This window comes from Sycon ciliatum, chromosome 7 (assembly GCF_964019385.1).
Source record: "Sycon ciliatum chromosome 7, ocSycCili1.1, whole genome shotgun sequence".
Lineage (NCBI taxonomy): Eukaryota > Metazoa > Porifera > Calcarea > Leucosolenida > Sycettidae > Sycon > Sycon ciliatum.
In genome coordinates this window covers 8,585,854-8,604,435 of record NC_088649.1, presented here as the reverse complement: position 1 = coordinate 8,604,435, position 18,582 = coordinate 8,585,854, and the positions used below count along the sequence as shown (strand labels likewise).

Here is an 18,582-nt window from a genome sequence, read left to right as displayed (position 1 = left end):
GGCGATTCATCTGGCGATGTTGCTGAAGATGCAGATGACGAACTCCGACGTCTTTCATTTCAGAGCCGGGTGGGCAACATCGCCACCTTCGATACAACGACATAATTTTCAAGTACGAGGTATGTGTGTCACACTAACAGCAAACAAACATCCTTCCACTCCTTCGTAATCACAAATAAAACAAAGAGCTGGAGCGTCGTGGAGGAAGTACCAGTGCGACAAACTGCAGTCGACTTTTGTTCATTTTGTCCCTTTTTGGCGTTCTCATTGTGTACAACAGTACACATCGAGTGTCCGAGTTCAGAAGGCAAGCGTGCACCGTACATCGAACAGTTGGCTCGATCGACGAGCACACGGGCTGGACTTCGTTTTTGACGATGAATGTACGCGTGGAGGTCAAGTCCGGCGTGACGTCACTCGGTACTTCGGGACAATTTTGGGCACCTTCTTTTCAAGTTTTCACCCACTTCCAGTCATCGCAGAGAAAAACGAATAACACCATCGTGATCAGGAGCCAAAGAACTACAAGATAAGACAAAGAAAATTTTTGGTGACAGTTCCCCTTTAACACAGCCCCCTTCGTAATCCAGCAGAGTTTGACGTAGTACAAATGGTGTCGGATTATACAGGGACCGCTGTACATACCTGCCGTTATGACGAAAGGTACATCTGTCACCATGGCAACGGGTAAGGACAGAACTGTTGAGATCGCCTCTGGTGATTCCACTTCATCATTCACTGACCTGATATAGAGGAAAGAGAGTGGGAGAGAGGGGGGGGGGGGAGAGAGAGAGAGAGAGAGAGAGAGTGTGAGAGAGAGTGAGAGAGAGAGAGAGAGAGTGAGGGAGAGAGAGAGAGTGTGAGAGAGAGAGAGAGTGTGAGAGAGAGTGTGTGTGGGAGAGAGTGGGAGAGAGAGAGAGTGTGTGAGAGAGAGAGTGTGTGTGGGAGAGAGTGGGAGAGAGAGAGAACAGGTCAATGAAACGAGTCAGCAGGAGTGTAGAGATACCCGTACAAACATAGCGGCTAAGCCCCAGACACGCTAGCGCCCAGGAACAGAAAGACACACACACAGATAGACGGTCAGACAGGCATACACACAGAAGCCATCCTACCTGTGCCAGAGCAAAGAGAACTGTCCGAGCGGAATGATTCCCTTCTGCGTACACGTCGACGGCACTACAACTCCAAAACACTCGCTTGCAATGTTGTCGCCTTCCAGTTGCGCTGGAGTCAACAAGTTACCAACAGGAATAAAAGCACACAGGTATGCACTATGCAGTCATAGTAAGTAGTGGTGTGCACGGGTAGTCGGGTACCCGTGCTCCCCGTGAGGACCTCGGGTAGACGGGTACAGAAATAGTGCCCGAAAACACGAAGTCGCAGAAGACATAATGTACAGAGCACGTGTACAAATCCATGTAATACTCCGCATGTCTTCCCAGTGTGTAAGGGAAGGGGTGCATGGTGGCGTTACCATGGAAACATTACCTGATTGGGTATCCGTGTTACCCGTGAAAAACTACCCGAACCCGATACCCGGAGAAAACGCTACGCGACTCAGCCCTAATAGTAAGTTAAAGTGTCCATTTATAAATTATAATATACCGGTATTCCTGGTAAAACAGAGTGGTTCCAGGCTGTCCAAGAGATTCCTGGTATGTTCTGGTGGCATGTGTTGTCAAGCGGTACATTGGTTTTGTAAGGTACATTGGTTTTGTAAGTCTCGGGGATTTGGGTTGCATTTCTAGAATCTCTCCTCCACCAAGTGACACTGCATACACACACAATCGTTCTCTTTTTTGTGTTTCGTTCTTTTTTTTGGTGTTTTGTTGTAATCCTTCACCATGACACAGTGAATTGTATTCTGCTTGCCTGTAAAAGAGGCTTGTTGTCTTTCTGGAAGAAATTCATTACATCATCATCAATGTTCAAGACATCATCACTATTCATGACATCATCATCAATATTCATGACATCGTACCATTGCAGAGCTGAGAAGGAGGAGAGGAGTCACCATCAGTAAGAACGAACGGCTGGCACTAAGCATGAAAACAACAAGAGAGATAAAGGGGGAGAGTGAGAGAGAAAGAGAGAGAGAGAGAGAGAGACAAAATGGATGAGTGACCATTAGGAAAGCACACCGCTTACACACCATAACACGCGACACAGACGTAAACATGACAGGACAAGAAAGCCCACAGAATGCTCTATCGCATACACCTTTAGACAAGGTAAATCGACTACAAACCACAACCAACTCTGAGACTTGGACCGCTAAAATACTATTTCATCGCAAATTGGTCTCGATTCAGAATACGCTGAAAGCTATACCCGCTAAAATAGCTGTTGTACAGCACACAAGGAAGAGAGTTGTGACCGTCAAGCTCATGCAATCAGGCATGTTGCCTGTTTAAATATGTGAGGTCATACGAACCAGCAGACGGCTCAAAGCCAGTGTTGTCGTAACAAGAACTTCATCTTGAAGAAGAGGTTGTTGCGACTTCGGCGATACTCGGGGAGATTTGCGTCGCTCCCCACGAAAAGCGTCAGCTCCCACGTAGGGAGCGACTCAAGAACTTCATTCATTCATTCATTACAATCTGAAAGCGCATGCTTTTTACCCCAAAAAATGGGGTACCATCAATAATACCCCATGTTTTGGAGCGGGGCATGTGCCTACAACAGAACCGGCTGGACACATACTACTCTTATGGTGCTCATACATACCAGCTGTATTGATGAGTTCGTTGCTTTTTTACCCCAAAAATGGGGTACTATCTACATGTATAATACCTCATTTTTCGGGGGGGGGGTGGGGGCATGTGCCTACCACAGAACCGACATGGTACTCTTCTGGTGCCCATACATACCAGCTGTATTGAGGAGTTGGTGATGGTGATAGGCCAGGGTGATGAACAGCGGATCTCCGCTGACAAGATGAACTCCTCGCCCTTACAGACCGTGTCGATGCTTTCCATCTGTGAACAGTGGGTGAACACAAGGAGGAGGGAATAGCCACACACGCATGCGTGCACACACCGCGCGCTCACACATGCACACGTGTACACACAAACACACATGCACACACAAACACACATGCACACACACGCACGTACGCACACACACACACACACACACACAGTGCGGAAATATGTTACGGCTTGCTCGGAATGCGTGACACCGAGACCAAGGAGATAAACACCTTCTCAAACATCCAAGAACGCTGTTTCCAATACGTAACTTTTAAAGGGGAAGTTAAGGCAAAAATTAAAATTTCACCAGTTGTAGTCTTCGGGGTGCTGAGTCGAATGGTCGTGGTCCGAGGAAGCTGAGACGCTCCCTTCCTACTTGAATCCCAATCGAACTCGCGCACTTCCACCGAAACTGGGTGACTGCGCCCTACTAGATGGGGATTTGTATGCAAAATGTCACTAAAAGCGCCATTGCGTTCTTATAAAAGCACGGATGACCGCCATTGGCCCATATGTTGTAGTCTTTTGGACGCTGAGTCGACTGGTTTTGGTCCGAAAAGGCTGCGATGCAGCGTTCCTCCTTTATTCCCAATCGAACATGGTTGAACAAGCGGTCACGTGCTCCTGCGTACGCCAGTCACCTGGTCACCGTGCCTGCAGGGTACAACTTACTAGCCTGTTTGACCTTTTTTGGGTGCAGTCCTGTCACCCGAGTTGAACCTTGGTGTGAAAGTTGTCGCCTGCTGGCGTGGTGACCAGGTGATTTGGGCACCCAGGAGCACGTGACCGCTTGTTCAACCATGTTCGATTGGGAATAAAGGAGGAACGCTGCATCGCAGCCTTTTCGGACCAAAACCAGTCGACTCAGCGTCCAAAAGACTACAACATATGTGCCAATCGCGGTCATCCGTGCTTTTATAAGAACGAAGTGGCGCTTTTAGTGACATTTTGCATACAAATCCCCATCTAGTAGGGCGCAGTCACCCAGTTTCGGTGGAAGTGCGCGAGTTCGATTGGGATTCAAGTAGGAAGGGAGCGTCTCAGCTTTCTCGGACCAAGACCATTCGACTCAGCACCCCGAAGACTACAACTGGTGAAATTTTAATTTTTGCCTTAACTTCCCCTTTAACTTTTGCCAACTTGACTCGGAAGTCAAGTTGGCGCCGTGCACCTTTTCACAACCCAGTATTCACAGGTCTAGGGCTGCGGCTACGGAACGCCCGGCGTGTACTTGAGACAATCGACTGGATTTCATTGAGCAGCACCGTACCATAATTATGGCAATATATTTACGGTACATAAGTACATGACCGTACACCCAGGGCGCGTTTGATTGGTCGGATCCGGAACAGGATCGTTCAGAACAGGGGCGTTTGATTGGTCTGCACTGGTCTGCACTGGTTTTGGAGTGTTTGGAACATGTTCTGGTCACTCCGACCCCCAAGGCTGGAGCAGCCAGAGCAAGTTGTAAAGCCCAATGAAAACCTGACAGGGCTACGCAATGAGTTTAGTTTTTGTTTCGATTCGAACCGATTCAGACCTTTTTTCATCTTGAGGAACGTAAAAAAATCCATCACCTCTGTGGAAATTTTGAAGTTCGCGGCATGGTGAGCTATCAGGAGTTCTACAATATTTCTGGCAAAAAAATATGATCTGTTTGTTCTGACTGCTCCAGTGAATCTGATATGAATCCAGATTCACCAATCAAACATGCCCTAAATACAGGTTGTGTTCTTCACAGATCACAGCAAGGCAAACACAGCTATGATTCCAGGGGACCCAGAACTATAAAATTCACTTTTCTTTGGTATTTTTTGAGAAAGGAAGGAGCAGAGCTCAACATCCTCGACCTTGATAAAGAATCAAAGAAAGACCTTGTCTTGGTGAGCAAACACTTTTGTCCACCCTTTCATAACCGAACTTGTGACAGTGGTTCTATTCACAAAACGTACACAGTCCACATTTCTAAAAGTGATGGCGCAAAAATGCTTTCTTCTGTTTAGCGGTGCTGCGAGCTGTGCTCCACGCGTGTAATTGTACATTCGGCGATTGTGCCGATTCCGGGTTGCCATGGAAACCACCTTGCCTACACTACAGTATTTGCTACTGCTGTATCTGGCGGTGGAGTACTCATGCATTCCTGGAGTTTTTGTTGCATTGTTTCTCTTTGTGATTAATTATTATACCCGGGCTGAATAAACATGCTGAATACACAAAAAAACTCATGCCAAATTTTTAGACGTGCCAACATAGTACAATAATTCAGTCAGCGAAAAAAAACTGAACGAGGGGCACTCTTCTTCTCCTTCTAATGTTAGGTTTTCGTTTTGTTCTTCGCCAGTCCTATCATCTCTCACCCTATAGGCCTAGTCGACTTGTCTTTCGGCCAGCCCTAGTTTCGCTGTCTTGTGCTTGGTTACAAGCCGGGGGGGGGGGGGGGGGAGGGGGGGGCACTATTCAAGAGAGGGCTTTATTTTTTCACTGGCTCTTAGAGACTGGGGTATTATTCAAGAGAGGGCTCTAATCGCGCAAGTACGGTATTCTAACTGAGAGATGAGAGAAGAAAGGCTGCAAGTTTGGTGCTTTTGCTACTAGTAATGTTCTTGTCCAGGGCATTCCACTGGTGATTTCAGGATAACAAATCCCAGTTTTTTTTTTTATGCTGAACGACGTATTTAAAACGCACCAGCATTGGAAAAATAGTGCCCCATCTGTGATGGACATTGAAAGAATAGTGCCCCCCCCCCCCCCCCCCGGGCACTAATCGCACGAGTACGGTATCCCATCAACAAGTTGCAGCTTTGAGAGCGTGGCCGTGGCCAGTGGCTGATTACAAATTGGCTAGCGCTTAGATCCAGGTGTGGTATGCATCCACACACCTATCTGGGTGGTACCGTGCACAGCAGGGCGATACGTCCACCCACACCGACAGGGCAGGGCCCACACGACGGCGGATTCACGCCTGGTGCCGAAAAAACAACTCACACCGACATGCAACACAGGGACCTGCCCACGACGATGCCATACTTCGTTATACTGTAATACCGGAAAGTTTAACGACCAAAAAGTTGAATGTTTTTGTAATTTTGGCATAACGCGCAGAAAGTTTAACGACGGCTACCTGGCCACCCAGAACATGCATCGATGTATGCGCATCTTTACATGGACATCTCGAACAGGGTTCGCGATAACGATTCTTCAAAAACGAAGAAAAAAATGGTCGTTAATTAGACAATTAAAATGGAACAATTCCAGAACGTTTTCGTGTGACCATCATCAGTGGAACATCGTCACATAGTAAGAATCACTAAAACAACCAGTTATATAGCTAGAGTAATATGAAAAGAAGCGTGAGTTATGCATAACCGCTAACTGTGCTGCATTCTCACGCTTCTTTTCATGTTACTCTAGCTATATAACTGGTTGTTTTAGTGATTCTTACTATGTGACGATGTTCCACTGATGATGATCACACGAAAACGTTCTGGAATTGTTTCATTTTAATTGTTTATACATGGTTATGAGTGCACAATTGATATTTTTCATTGCTATTTTACGACTGTTGTCTCCTCGTCGGTTATTTAAAAACGTTAGACGTTCCGGTTTTACAGGAGTCAGAGTGAATGAGCCAGTAGTAGTTATTTATTGACTACTGATGACATCATGCCCCCAACACTGGACGGACACACAAGGGTTAACATACGCGAAGGCTGGTGAGACGGATGGAGGCCTCGAACGGGTGTACTGACGCAACGTCGATTGATGTCCACTGCAAGGGAGAAGAACAGGCAGGTACATAAACACACGGACACATAAACGCACACACGCACACGCGCGCGCACACACACACACACACACACGCACACACACACACACACGCACGCACGCACACACATAATTCATAAACACACATCATGTACCATGTATATGCCCGTCGCGAGAGGAGCACGCAAATCTGCAAACACACTGGATATATGTCCACAGATGTTTTTCTTATGAACAATAGCGGATCTGATTCCGACTGAAACAGATCAAAACTGGCGCCAGATAACTGTCCAATCCACACAACTGGCGAAGCCATGTGAATCCCCCCCCCCCCCCCCCCCCCCCATGCACACCTGGTCTACACCACACGGAGCACATCAGAATAGGACGGCTCAGACAGTTACCTATGCACACCCTACACTTGCTGGGGCTTTGATAGAAGCAGACACTAGATGCATTGGTACATTGAAGTGAACACACACAAACATACACACACACACACACACACACACACACACACACACACACACACACACACACACACACACACACACACACACACACACACACACACACACACAGAAAGAGCCGAAGAGAGACACAGAGAGAGAGGCATGAGGTACGAGTACACAGGAAGCACAAGAAGCAGTTTCAGGCGGTTGGCGACTAACATTCTGAAACAGGAGATGGCGGTCAGGTCCTGCACTTCCCACAGCCGCAGGTATAGTGATACCATACTCGGCCAAGACGATAAGTGTACGCTTGCACACCTGCTGACCCTGCAGATAGATGGTTTGCGTTGCCTGACAACAACACAGACATACAGACAGACATACGAAACTCAGATGACATGCATACATGCAGACAGATGAAAAGACAGACAGACAGATGGACAGACAGATGGACAGACAGACAGACAGATGGACAGACAGACAGACAGATGGACAGACATATGGACAGACAGACAGGTGGACAGACAGACAGATGGACGGACAGACGGATGGCCAGATCAACGGATAGGAAGATGGACGGACGGAGAGAAAAATAGACCAGAATACATGCAAAGAGGCATGTGTTTAGGACACATGCACACACAGCCGCACATCCACACACATCTGCACACGCACACACATAGGCACACACATAGGCACACACATGCACAGACATGCACACACAGCCGCACATGCACACACAAAACGTGCAGATGACTTACCTCCTCACCCGGCTTCAGATCAGGCATGTCGATCTCAAGTGACCCCGTGTTTGTGTCGGCTGCGTATGTCTTGTCTAGGCTAAGATGACCTGTGTGTGGGGGGTGCGTGTGTGGGGGTGAGAGAGAGAGAGAGAGAGAGAGAGAGAGAGAGAGAGAGAGAGAGAGAGAGAGAGAGAGAGAGAGAGAGAGAGAGAGAGAGAGAGAGAGAGAAACCAAAAACAATAGAAGCAATGTTACAAAGTGGTCTGGCCAGTGTCCATCCCCAACCAAAATAGCCCAGCACAAAACACAATACACATTTGCATGGGCGTAGGAACCGGTCCAGCAGGCCCGGCGGTCGCCGGACAAATAATTTTCGAATTTTTTTTTACATTTCAACCTTGTTGATGGCTTGTCGACTCTTGTACAGGCACCATGTTTTACATCGACAATGCGGTGTATCATCAGCATGCATATTCTTATTTCTCATATTATTTCCTGTTTGTCTCTTTCCCTCAAACCAGTTAATATCTCATATTATTCTGTAGCATTAAAATATTATGGCCTTTTAGGCCCAATTTTCACAAAAAATCCTGGGGGAGGACCCCCTCTCACAATTTCGCCGCACCAATATTAAACTGCTTCCTACGCCCCTGATTTGCATACTTTAGGAAGCGATAGGCATGGCCCGCAAGTCTGGCCGGGTCTAGCGGCCATTGCATATGTCAAGAGAAAAACAACAGCAGCTGGAAAATACCCAATGCGTTGAGCACTAGGCATTCACACAACATGGAAGACAAGAGAAGACTATGTACGTATATTGCCTAAAGCTCTGAGTGGCAACTAATCCTCAGGGAGGAAGAGAGAGGAAGAGAGAGGAAGAGAGAGGAAGAGAGAGAGAGAGAGAGAGAGAGAGAGAGAGAGAGAGAGAGAGAGAGAGAGAGAGAGAGAGAGAGAGAGAGAGAGAGAGAGAGAGAGAGAGAGAGAGAGAGAGAGAGAGAGAGAGAGAGAGAACACAGTTCTTCTTACTTGACTCCACCATCTCCTGTTCGCGGAATGAGACTTTCAGCCTAAGTGGAAAAAGCAAATGACAGAATAAACAAATTTCATACGAGATCAAGAGCTGTGTCACACAAACAAAATATGAACATGCCCCCCTGCCTGCCTGCCCGCCCACACACACGCACGCACACACACACGTACATACACACACACGTACATACACACACACCACTCACGTCAGGCCTGTCACAGTGTGCCTCTCCTTGTTGCGAGCCGTCAGCTGCACGGGATAGAACTCCTTGACCAGTGCGGGCGGAGAGTGAGAGAAAGTCAATGCCAGTGCCCCGTCTCGGTTCACAATGCTGGACAACGAATAACACCGCAGGAGCAAGGACAGCAGCACTGATGTTCACAATACTGCATAACTAACAGCAACCCACAAGCAAGGACAAATACACTGCCCCTTCTCGGTTGCACAATGAATAACAACGCAGAAGCAAAGACAAAAGCATTGGTGTTGAAACCAGAATGGAAGAACAGGGAGGCGAAGGTATAATTCATCACAGCCAGGATAATCATAGCGTACTTTCCCCAGTACTGGTCCGCACTAGTCTGGAGGATATTGGTGCATCATCATCATTGGTGTCAGATATTGCATGCGTCTTCACTCTGTACATTGACTACTCTTGATTTGACAGTTGCATGCATTTCTAGTAGGGGTGGTGTCATCGGGTATTAGTACAGTGTGTAGTAGGGTACTCGAATTTCTGAAATTTTCGGTGCTCAATATTTTCGGCATGACTATGCAGGGGCGTCGGACACGGTGCGGTCACTACGGTATTGACCGTACCACTTTTTGCCCCAGGTACCCTGTGAATCAATAAAATGCACTGATCTGGGCTCTAAATTTCCAAAATTTTCGGCTCAGCCACCCCTCCCACACGAGTAAATTGTACTTCATATGGCTGACCGTACCACACTAAAATACCTTCCGACGCCCCCTGCTATGAGGGCAAAATGCTAGGCTAGATGAACAGCAATTTTAGGTACAGAGAAGCGGTTCCCTATTGGATTATGTGTGTTAGTGTTTGTTCGGTGTATTGAAACTTTAGGTATGGAACAGACGCACCGAAAGTACCGAAAATAGGAGTACACCGAAAATTTGTGAAATTACAGTACCCGTGCTACCGAGTTGTCTGAAGATTGCCATCTGGCATGACACTATTAAGTATTAGTTACAACAAACCAGACGCGCGGTACTCTGTGACTCGTGTACCCGTGCTACCCGTTTTTAGGTCGGGTAGCAGGGTAGCAATTTGCTCCTGAGAACCCGATCGGGTAGTTGGAGTACGGTGTTTTTGCAGCGGTACAAACTATGTGTAAAAAGCACGGATACGTGCTTACTGCACACTTTCCATGTAGCACAAGTGCACACACACAGTACAAGCTGTGTCAAAAAATACCCGACAGGGTACCCATGCTACCCGGATAAAAAAACCGAACCCGTTACCCGACCAAACCCTACCCGTTGCAGCCCCAATTTCTAGTATTTATTGCTAATGTGTGTTGTCACTGTCGGACAACATACGATGTATTGTTACATATACGTTCTACGTCAACCCTGTCCTATCTCATTCGTTTTCTAGTTGTATACTCACTGCCATGACTTGTCCCGTTCATGGGTATACAGTCTTCTTCTTTAAAAGAAGAAGACTGTGTACCCATGAACTGTTTGGTCGCAGTCAACCAAGCAAAGACGTCCCATCCACCACCCATGATGATGCTGAAACTCGGCTCAGAGACAGGGAAGTGGAGTTAACCATGAACTGTTTGGTCGCAGTCAACCAAGCAAAGACGTCCCATCCACCACCCATGATGATGCTGAAACTCGGCTCAGAGACAGGGAAGTGGAGTTAACCATGAACTGTTTGGTCGCAGTCAACCAAGCAAAGACATCCCATCCACCACCCATGATGATGCTGAAACTCGGCTCAGAGACAGGGAAGTGGAGTTAACCATGAACTGTTTGGTCGCAGTCAACCAAGCAAAGACATCCCATCCACCACCCATGATGATGCTGAAACTCGGCTCAGAGACAGGGAAGTGGAGTTAACCATGAACTGTTTGGTCGCAGTCAACCAAGCAAAGACGTCCCATCCACCACCCATGATGATGCTGAAACTCGGCTTAGAGACAGGGAAGTGGAGTTAACCATGAACTGTTTGGTCGCAGTCAACCAAGCAAAGACGTCCCATCCACCACCCATGATGATGCTGAAACTCGGCTCAGAGACAGGGAAGTGGAGTTAACCATGAACTGTTTGGTCGCAGTCAACCAAGCAAAGACGTCCCATCCACCACCCATGATGATGCTGAAACTCGGCTCAGAGACAGGGAAGTGGAGTTAACCATGAACTGTTTGGTCGCAGTCAACCAAGCAAAGACATCCCATCCACCACCCATGATGATGCTGAAACTCGGCTCAGAGACAGGGAAGTGGAGTTAACCATGAACTGTTTGGTCGCAGTCAACCAAGCAAAGACGTCCCATCCACCACCCATGATGATGCTGAAACTCGGCTCAGAGACAGGGAAGTGGAGTTAACCATGAACTGTTTGGTCGCAGTCAACCAAGCAAAGACGTCCCATCCACCACCAATAATGATGCTGAAACGCGGCTCAGAGACAGGGAAGTGGAGTTAACCATGAACTGTTTGGTCGCAGTCAACCAAGCAAAGACGTCCCATCCACCACCAATAATGATGCTGAAACGCGGCTCAGAGACAGGGAAGTGGAGTTAACCATGAACTGTTTGGTCGCAGTCAACCAAGCAAAGACGTCCCATCCACCACCAATAATGATGCTGAAACGCGGCTCAGAGACAGGGAAGTGGAGTTAACCATGAACTGTTTGGTCGCAGTCAACCAAGCAAAGACGTCCCATCCACCACCAATAATGATGCTGAAACGCGGCTCAGAGACAGGGAAGTGGAGTTAACCATGAACTGTTTGGTCGCAGTCAACCAAGCAAAGACGTCCCATCCACCACCAATAATGATGCTGAAATGCGGCTCAGAGACAGGGAAGTGGAGTTAACCATGAACTGTTTGGTCGCAGTCAACCAAGCAAAGACGTCCCATCCACCACCAATAATGATGCTGAAACGCGGCTCAGAGACAGGGAAGTGGAGTTAATCATGAACTGTTTGGTCGCAGTCAACCAAGCAAAGACGTCCCATCCACCACCAATAATGATGCTGAAACGTGGCTCAGAGACAGGGAAGTGGAGTTAACCATGAACTGTTTGGTCGCAGTCAACCAAGCAAAGACGTCCCATCCACCATCAATAATGATGCTGAAACGCGGCTCAGAGACAGGGAAGTGGAGTTAATCATGAACTGTTTGGTCGCAGTCAACCAAGCAAAGACGTCCCATCCACCACCAATGATGATGCTGAAACGCGGCTCAGAGACAAGGAAGTGGAGTTAACCATGAACTGTTTGGTCGCAGTCAACCAAGCAAAGACGTCCCATCCACCATCAATAATGATGCTGAAACGCGGCTCAGAGACAGGGAAGTGGAGTTAATCATGAACTGTTTGGTCGCAGTCAACCAAGCAAAGACGTCCCATCCACCACCAATAATGATGCTGAAACGTGGCTCAGAGACAGGGAAGTGGAGTTAACCATGAACTGTTTGGTCGCAGTCAACCAAGCAAAGACGTCCCATCCACCATCAATAATGATGCTGAAACGCGGCTCAGAGACAGGGAAGTGGAGTTAATCATGAACTGTTTGGTCGCAGTCAACCAAGCAAAGACGTCCCATCCACCACCAATGATGATGCTGAAACGCGGCTCAGAGACAAGGAAGTGGAGTTAACCATGAACTGTTTGGTCGCAGTCAACCAAGCAAAGACGTCCCATCCACCATCAATAATGATGCTGAAACGCGGCTCAGAGACAGGGAAGTGGAGTTGTTCTTCATGCAAGATAATCTGCATATAGATGACAGCCCCCTGGAGTGGTGGAGAAAGAATGAGCACCGCTTTCCTGGCCTCTCAACTCTCGCCAGGAGATACCTCTCTGTGCCCGCGACGTCAGTGCCATCTGAGAGAATCTTCTCTGCTGCTGGTCGGCTGGTGACCAAGCTCCGCAATGGCCTGTCCCCTGCTCACATCGACGCGTCCATCTTCCTGTCCGTCAGCAGCATATTGCCTGGGGCTCGCTACCAGAATACTAGCTCAGGATATAATTCATTGAGCTTGGCCGAGGAGCTGGAGGAAGAGGAACTGAGTCTTCCAGAGTTGCCATCACTGCCTGCACAGATCTCCGATGACGAGTAATGATGAGTTCTCAGGTCAAGAGTCAGAAATCAGAATGCACTATTTGGTAATCCATGTATTCAATTCACATTCTTCTCTTCCTCGTGCATTCACTCACTCACTCTCAATCGTCTTTCTCCACTTTAGTTGCTGCCGCTGGGCCTTTGTAGTAGCTTGAACAGTAATATGACATGTTAGCTGTGTTATGTCACCACTCATAATAATTGATTCATTTTGGTGGCTATAGCATTACTATACTCGCTTACGCAGCCAAATGCCCGCTTGAAATATCGTTATATCGATTGTTAAGCTATAAGTGTTATCGTTAAGCAGTTTTTGCATATCGTTTCAGCCCTACAAGTTCTTTTCCAGTCGTATTGCTTTCGTTTACCGGAGACGTATACGGTGTGTCCCTATTTTGTCTCCACGATGTCCATGTAGTTAACCTGACAGTAGCATTTTCTGCGTCGCGTACGACTGGTGGACATATCTACCCCAGCCGTTGCAATGTATGGGCTTCCTCTTCATCACTTGACCTTGAGGACAGTCACGAGTACGAGTAACTCTGATAATTCTTACTGAAGTATGAGGAGAATTTGTATCTGAGTGGAAAGATACTGAGCGTCTATAATCGTAAGGAGCTCAACGAAGAGCCAAAATGCCGTTTAGAATTCTACTGCATTGTACGGGCAAATCGAGAGTAGGATTCCTAAAAATCGGTTGGCATTTTTTATTATTTATTTATTTATTTATTTTATTGAAAAACCACAAACCTTCAGACATGTGAATGTGCACATGATATACAGTGTACATACGTATGTATCGAGAAGGCAGCACGGAAACGGCAGTGGTGGTGAGGCCTGCATGCTGCTGCTAAAGCCCTATGTCATGGAATATTTTATTGCTCGCAAGGCAGTTGATAACCTGGGTAGTCCTGACTTCCGCAGTCTAAGTGAACAGCGCTATCGACTGTACAGACGAGCATATGCGCGGAATGCAGCTATAGTGTAGCAGTTGATCCAAACCCAGAAGAACTCCTGTTCAAGTGCAATGTCCGTGCTACCATGAACACCAGCCATCCTACACATATGCGGCCGTGCCCCCCCCCTCCCCCCTAAAAGGGGGACCAGGTACGCCCCTGCAGTGTGTACTAGTACTTACTCTGCATTAGCACAGACGGGTACATTGTCCCAGTGGTCGTAGTGTGTACCCCCCCCCCCCCCCACACACACACACAGGGGGACCAGCTATGCCCCTGCAGTGTGTACTTACTCTGCATTAGCACAGACGGGTACATTGTCCCAGTGGTCGTAGTGTGTGGAGCCACGGCCGGATGCCATACTCCACATGTCAACGAGCTGACGGTTGGTGGTAGCCAACGGTGCCAGGGTCATGTCTGTACCTGTAAGCCGTCAAGTAGTGCACATACGGACGCACGCACGCAAACACACGTGGATAAATACACACACATGTGAACACACATATGCACACAGACACAAAACAAACACACACACAACAAACACACACACACACACACACATACACACACACAACAACAACACACACACACACACACACACAAAGGGAGAGTTTGTCATTACTGTGCGCGTAAAAGTAGCTTTACAACAGTTTGGGACGGGGGGGGGGGGGGAGTTCTAGACTTCTCTCTACTGCAGCAGCTGGCACCAAGTGCAGCACAGCGGACACCTACCTGCACCTGTCCACTTCAGAATGGCACAGCACGATGAAGCTGGCGAGCCCAGGTACAGCTGCGTGGATGCGAGCTGAACAAGGATACAAACACCATGGAGACAAACAGACAGACAGACAGACAGACAGACAGACAGACAGACAGACAGACAGACAAAGAGATTGACAAAGAGACGGAGAGACAGACAAAGAGACGGAGAGACAGACAAAGACAAAGACACAGACAACAACAACAACAACACACAGAGAAAGATCGACAGTCACACACAGAGAGAGGGTAGCCCCAGAGATAGATGACTGTTCTGCGAAAGCAACAAACGTACATGAGTACATGCACGACTATGCGCCCACCAAGTGTCCACGTGGACAAGCAAACATACTCATACACATGTGCACACACATGCATGCACCCACTCACATCCACACACATACAACATTCTCTCTCTCTCTCTCTCTCTCTCTCTCTCTCTCTCTCTCTCTCTCTCTCTCTCTCTCTCTCTCTCTCTCTCTCTCTCTCTCTCTCTCTCTCTCTCTCTCTCTCTCTTACCGTGATATTGCTTTGCACCTCCGCAGTCTTCAGAAGTGACATGGGCGTTAAGAAGCGAAACGTATGAACAAACACTTTACCGGGCTCTAAGAGCAGCTCATCTGCACCTCCATCACCGGACTCAGACGATGACTTTGTACTTAGACCCTTGTAAACCTGCAGCAGCAGCAGCAGCAGCAACAGTAGCAACATCAGCAACAGTAGCAACAACAGCAGCAACAGCAACAGCAGCAGCAGCAACAGCAGCAACAGCAGCAGCAGCAACAGCAGCAGCAGCAGCAGCAGCAGCAACAGTAGCAACAGCACGGGAGCAGCAGCGACGGCGACGGCAGTACAGGAGTAGCAGCACCAACGACAGCAGTAGCAGCAACAGTAGCAGCAGCACCAACGACAGCAGCAGCAGCAACAGCAGCAGCAGCACAGGAGCAACAACATCACAGGAGCAGCAGCAGCAGCATCACCAACACCAGCAGAATCAAACAAAAACATGGAACACAACGTAAACGCACACACTAGTATACAGTAAATTACACGCGACATTTTCTTCAATTCGTTTACGTTCTATGTTGTTCACATTCCACAGCGCCGCAGTAATAATTATCGCATCGTGATGGATGGCTATAGAGCAAATTGTTATCGATTACTTTTTTGCGTGGAAAGAACTTGAAAGGAATCGACTCAAACCCACTCCCAGAAGCCCTGTGCAAAGAAACTGTGATAGTCTCCAACCATAGCTTCTGCATTTTTAGTAACAAAATGGAAGCATGATTATTACTCTTGAAGAGACCAATGGTTTTCGCAGCAACAAGCACCACCACCACCACCAGTAGCAGCAGCGGCAGCAGACCTATCACCACCACCAGCAACAGCAACAGCACCACCCCAAGCAGCACCACCACCACCAGTAGCAGCAGCGGCAGCAGACCCATCACCACCACCAGCAACAGCACCACCACTACCCCAAGCACCACCACTACCTCAAGCAGCACCACCCCGAACACCACCACGCCAAGCAGCAGCAGCAGCAGCACCACCACCCCAAGCACCAGCATCACCAGCAGCAGCACCCCAAGCAGCAGCAGCACCCCAAGCAGCAACACCACCATCCCAAGCAGCAGCACCACCACCACCCCAAGCACCACCACCACCACCCAAGCAGCAGCACCACCACTCCAAGCAGCAGCACCACCACCACCCAAGCAGCAGCACCACCACCCCAAGCAGCACCCCAAGCAGCACCCCTAGCAGCAGCACCACCACCCCAAGCAGCACCGCCACCCAAGCAGCACCACCACCACCCCAAGCAGCAGCACCACCACCACCCCAAGCAGCAGCACAACCACCACCCCTAGCAGCAGTACCGCCACCACCCCAAGCAGCAGCACCACCACCACCCAAGCAGCAGCACCACCACCACCCCTAGCAGCAGCACCGCCACCACCCCTAGCAGCAGCACCAGCAGCACCGCCACCACCCCTAGCAGCAGCACCACCACCACCCCTAGCAGCAGCACCACCACCACCACCCCTAGCAGCAGCACCGCCACCACCCCAAGCAGCAGCACCACCACCACCCCTAGCAGCAGCACCACCACCACCACCACCCCAAGCAGCAGCACCGCCACCACCCCAAACACCACCACCCCCACCCCAACCACCACCACCACCACCACCCCAAGCAGCAGCAACAGTGGGGGTGGGGGCGGCAATGGCAGCAGCAACAACAGCAAACTCACTGTATCTTGAAATGTCACTGCCAGACGATCAAACTTCACTGGCTGCGGTGCAAATGATCTGGCAACACGACAAACAGAGACAAACGACGTCAGATGAACAGGAAGCAGAACACATCAGGGACATGGCTGGTCCTCCTTTTAGGGGAGTGCATGGGGTGCATGGCCGCATATGTGTAGGATGGCTGGTGCATGTCATTCGTAGACAATACGTGCATGCTGAACCTAGATCGAATTTTTGGGGGGGGGGGGGGGAGGGCATGTGCTCCCAAATTTTGGGGTGTGCATGTGCCCCCCCCCCCCCCCCCTGCCCCATGCGGACTACGCGCCTGCACATACACCTCATTCATCTGTGTATCATGAGGTAACTATCAGGACAGACCTCAATCACATGATACTACTGTGCTGCAATTGAAATACTAGTACACGAACATTTATATCTTTGAAACAACTACAGAATGTCCGTAGAAGTCTTGAGGCTTCTTGCAGCGTGCACGCACGTGTGCATGTGCATGTGCATGTGCATGTGTGTGTGTGTGTGTGTGTGCATGTGCGTGTGTACTTGGCAAACAAGTCGGGACCGACCTACCTGAGGTATATGCGTAATACAAGCTCCTCGTCGGCGTAGAACGCTGGCTTGGAAAACTGCGTTTTGCACTGGACTGTCATGTGGAGAGGAAGAGCACAAGAATACAGGTAGCGTAAGACGAACAAAAACAACAGACGAGCAGGGAACGGTACAGGGTTCTAGAGAGCGGACAATGCTACAAGAGTTCTAAATCCAAGCCATGTGGAGAGAGAGTCCAGGGGCGTAGCACCCGCTACGACTGGTACCCATGGCCGTACCACTTTTCGAAAAAGCGTGGTCCGTCTGGAACGTGCAAAAACCGTAATAAAAAATCGGGACCCGTCAGATCTTCGACTTTTGTTTGCGTTTGACTCCTACTCGACACGGCTATTACAGCACTAGGCACACTTGGTTCACGGCAACATCGTTTTCCGCACGTGAACCATAATTTCTATGACTAAAAATTAGTAAAAAAATGCACACACACACACACGCACATGTGCACATGTGCACGTAAACACACGGACAAACATGTGGCACGTACTGAATGGAGCGAGTTGTGCAACAAGAACTGTGAAGGTATTCGTCTGCGGGTCGCGAACAGTGATAGCCGGCTGAGTCACGATACGATCCTCACGCCACATCTTCTCAATTCCAGCCTTCCAGAGATCCTTGGCCTTGGCAATCTCATCATCCGTGCAGTCCTTCTCAGGCTCAGGGAGTTCGTTCTGCAGGCCACACACGGACAACAACTTTTAAAAGTTGACTACAGTAT

General features: G+C 48.8%; 1 protein-coding gene across 1 annotated transcript in view; it reads right to left on the bottom strand.

The window, feature by feature from the left end:
- LOC135820904 (trafficking protein particle complex subunit 11-like) overlaps window positions 1–18,582 on the bottom strand; it is a gene marked incomplete at its 5' end in the record, with an annotated part of 37,686 nt that overhangs the window by 3,772 nt on the left and 15,332 nt on the right. The window contains 15 exon segments of the mRNA XM_065333954.1: window positions 646–743; window positions 1,113–1,224; window positions 1,982–2,039; window positions 2,871–2,978; window positions 6,676–6,741; window positions 7,409–7,540; window positions 7,951–8,039; window positions 8,959–8,999; window positions 9,168–9,293; window positions 14,523–14,652; window positions 14,962–15,034; window positions 15,508–15,663; window positions 17,243–17,300; window positions 17,829–17,901; window positions 18,352–18,535. Of these exon segments, the coding sequence (XP_065190026.1) occupies window positions 646–743; window positions 1,113–1,224; window positions 1,982–2,039; window positions 2,871–2,978; window positions 6,676–6,741; window positions 7,409–7,540; window positions 7,951–8,039; window positions 8,959–8,999; window positions 9,168–9,293; window positions 14,523–14,652; window positions 14,962–15,034; window positions 15,508–15,663; window positions 17,243–17,300; window positions 17,829–17,901; window positions 18,352–18,535 (1,504 nt within the window).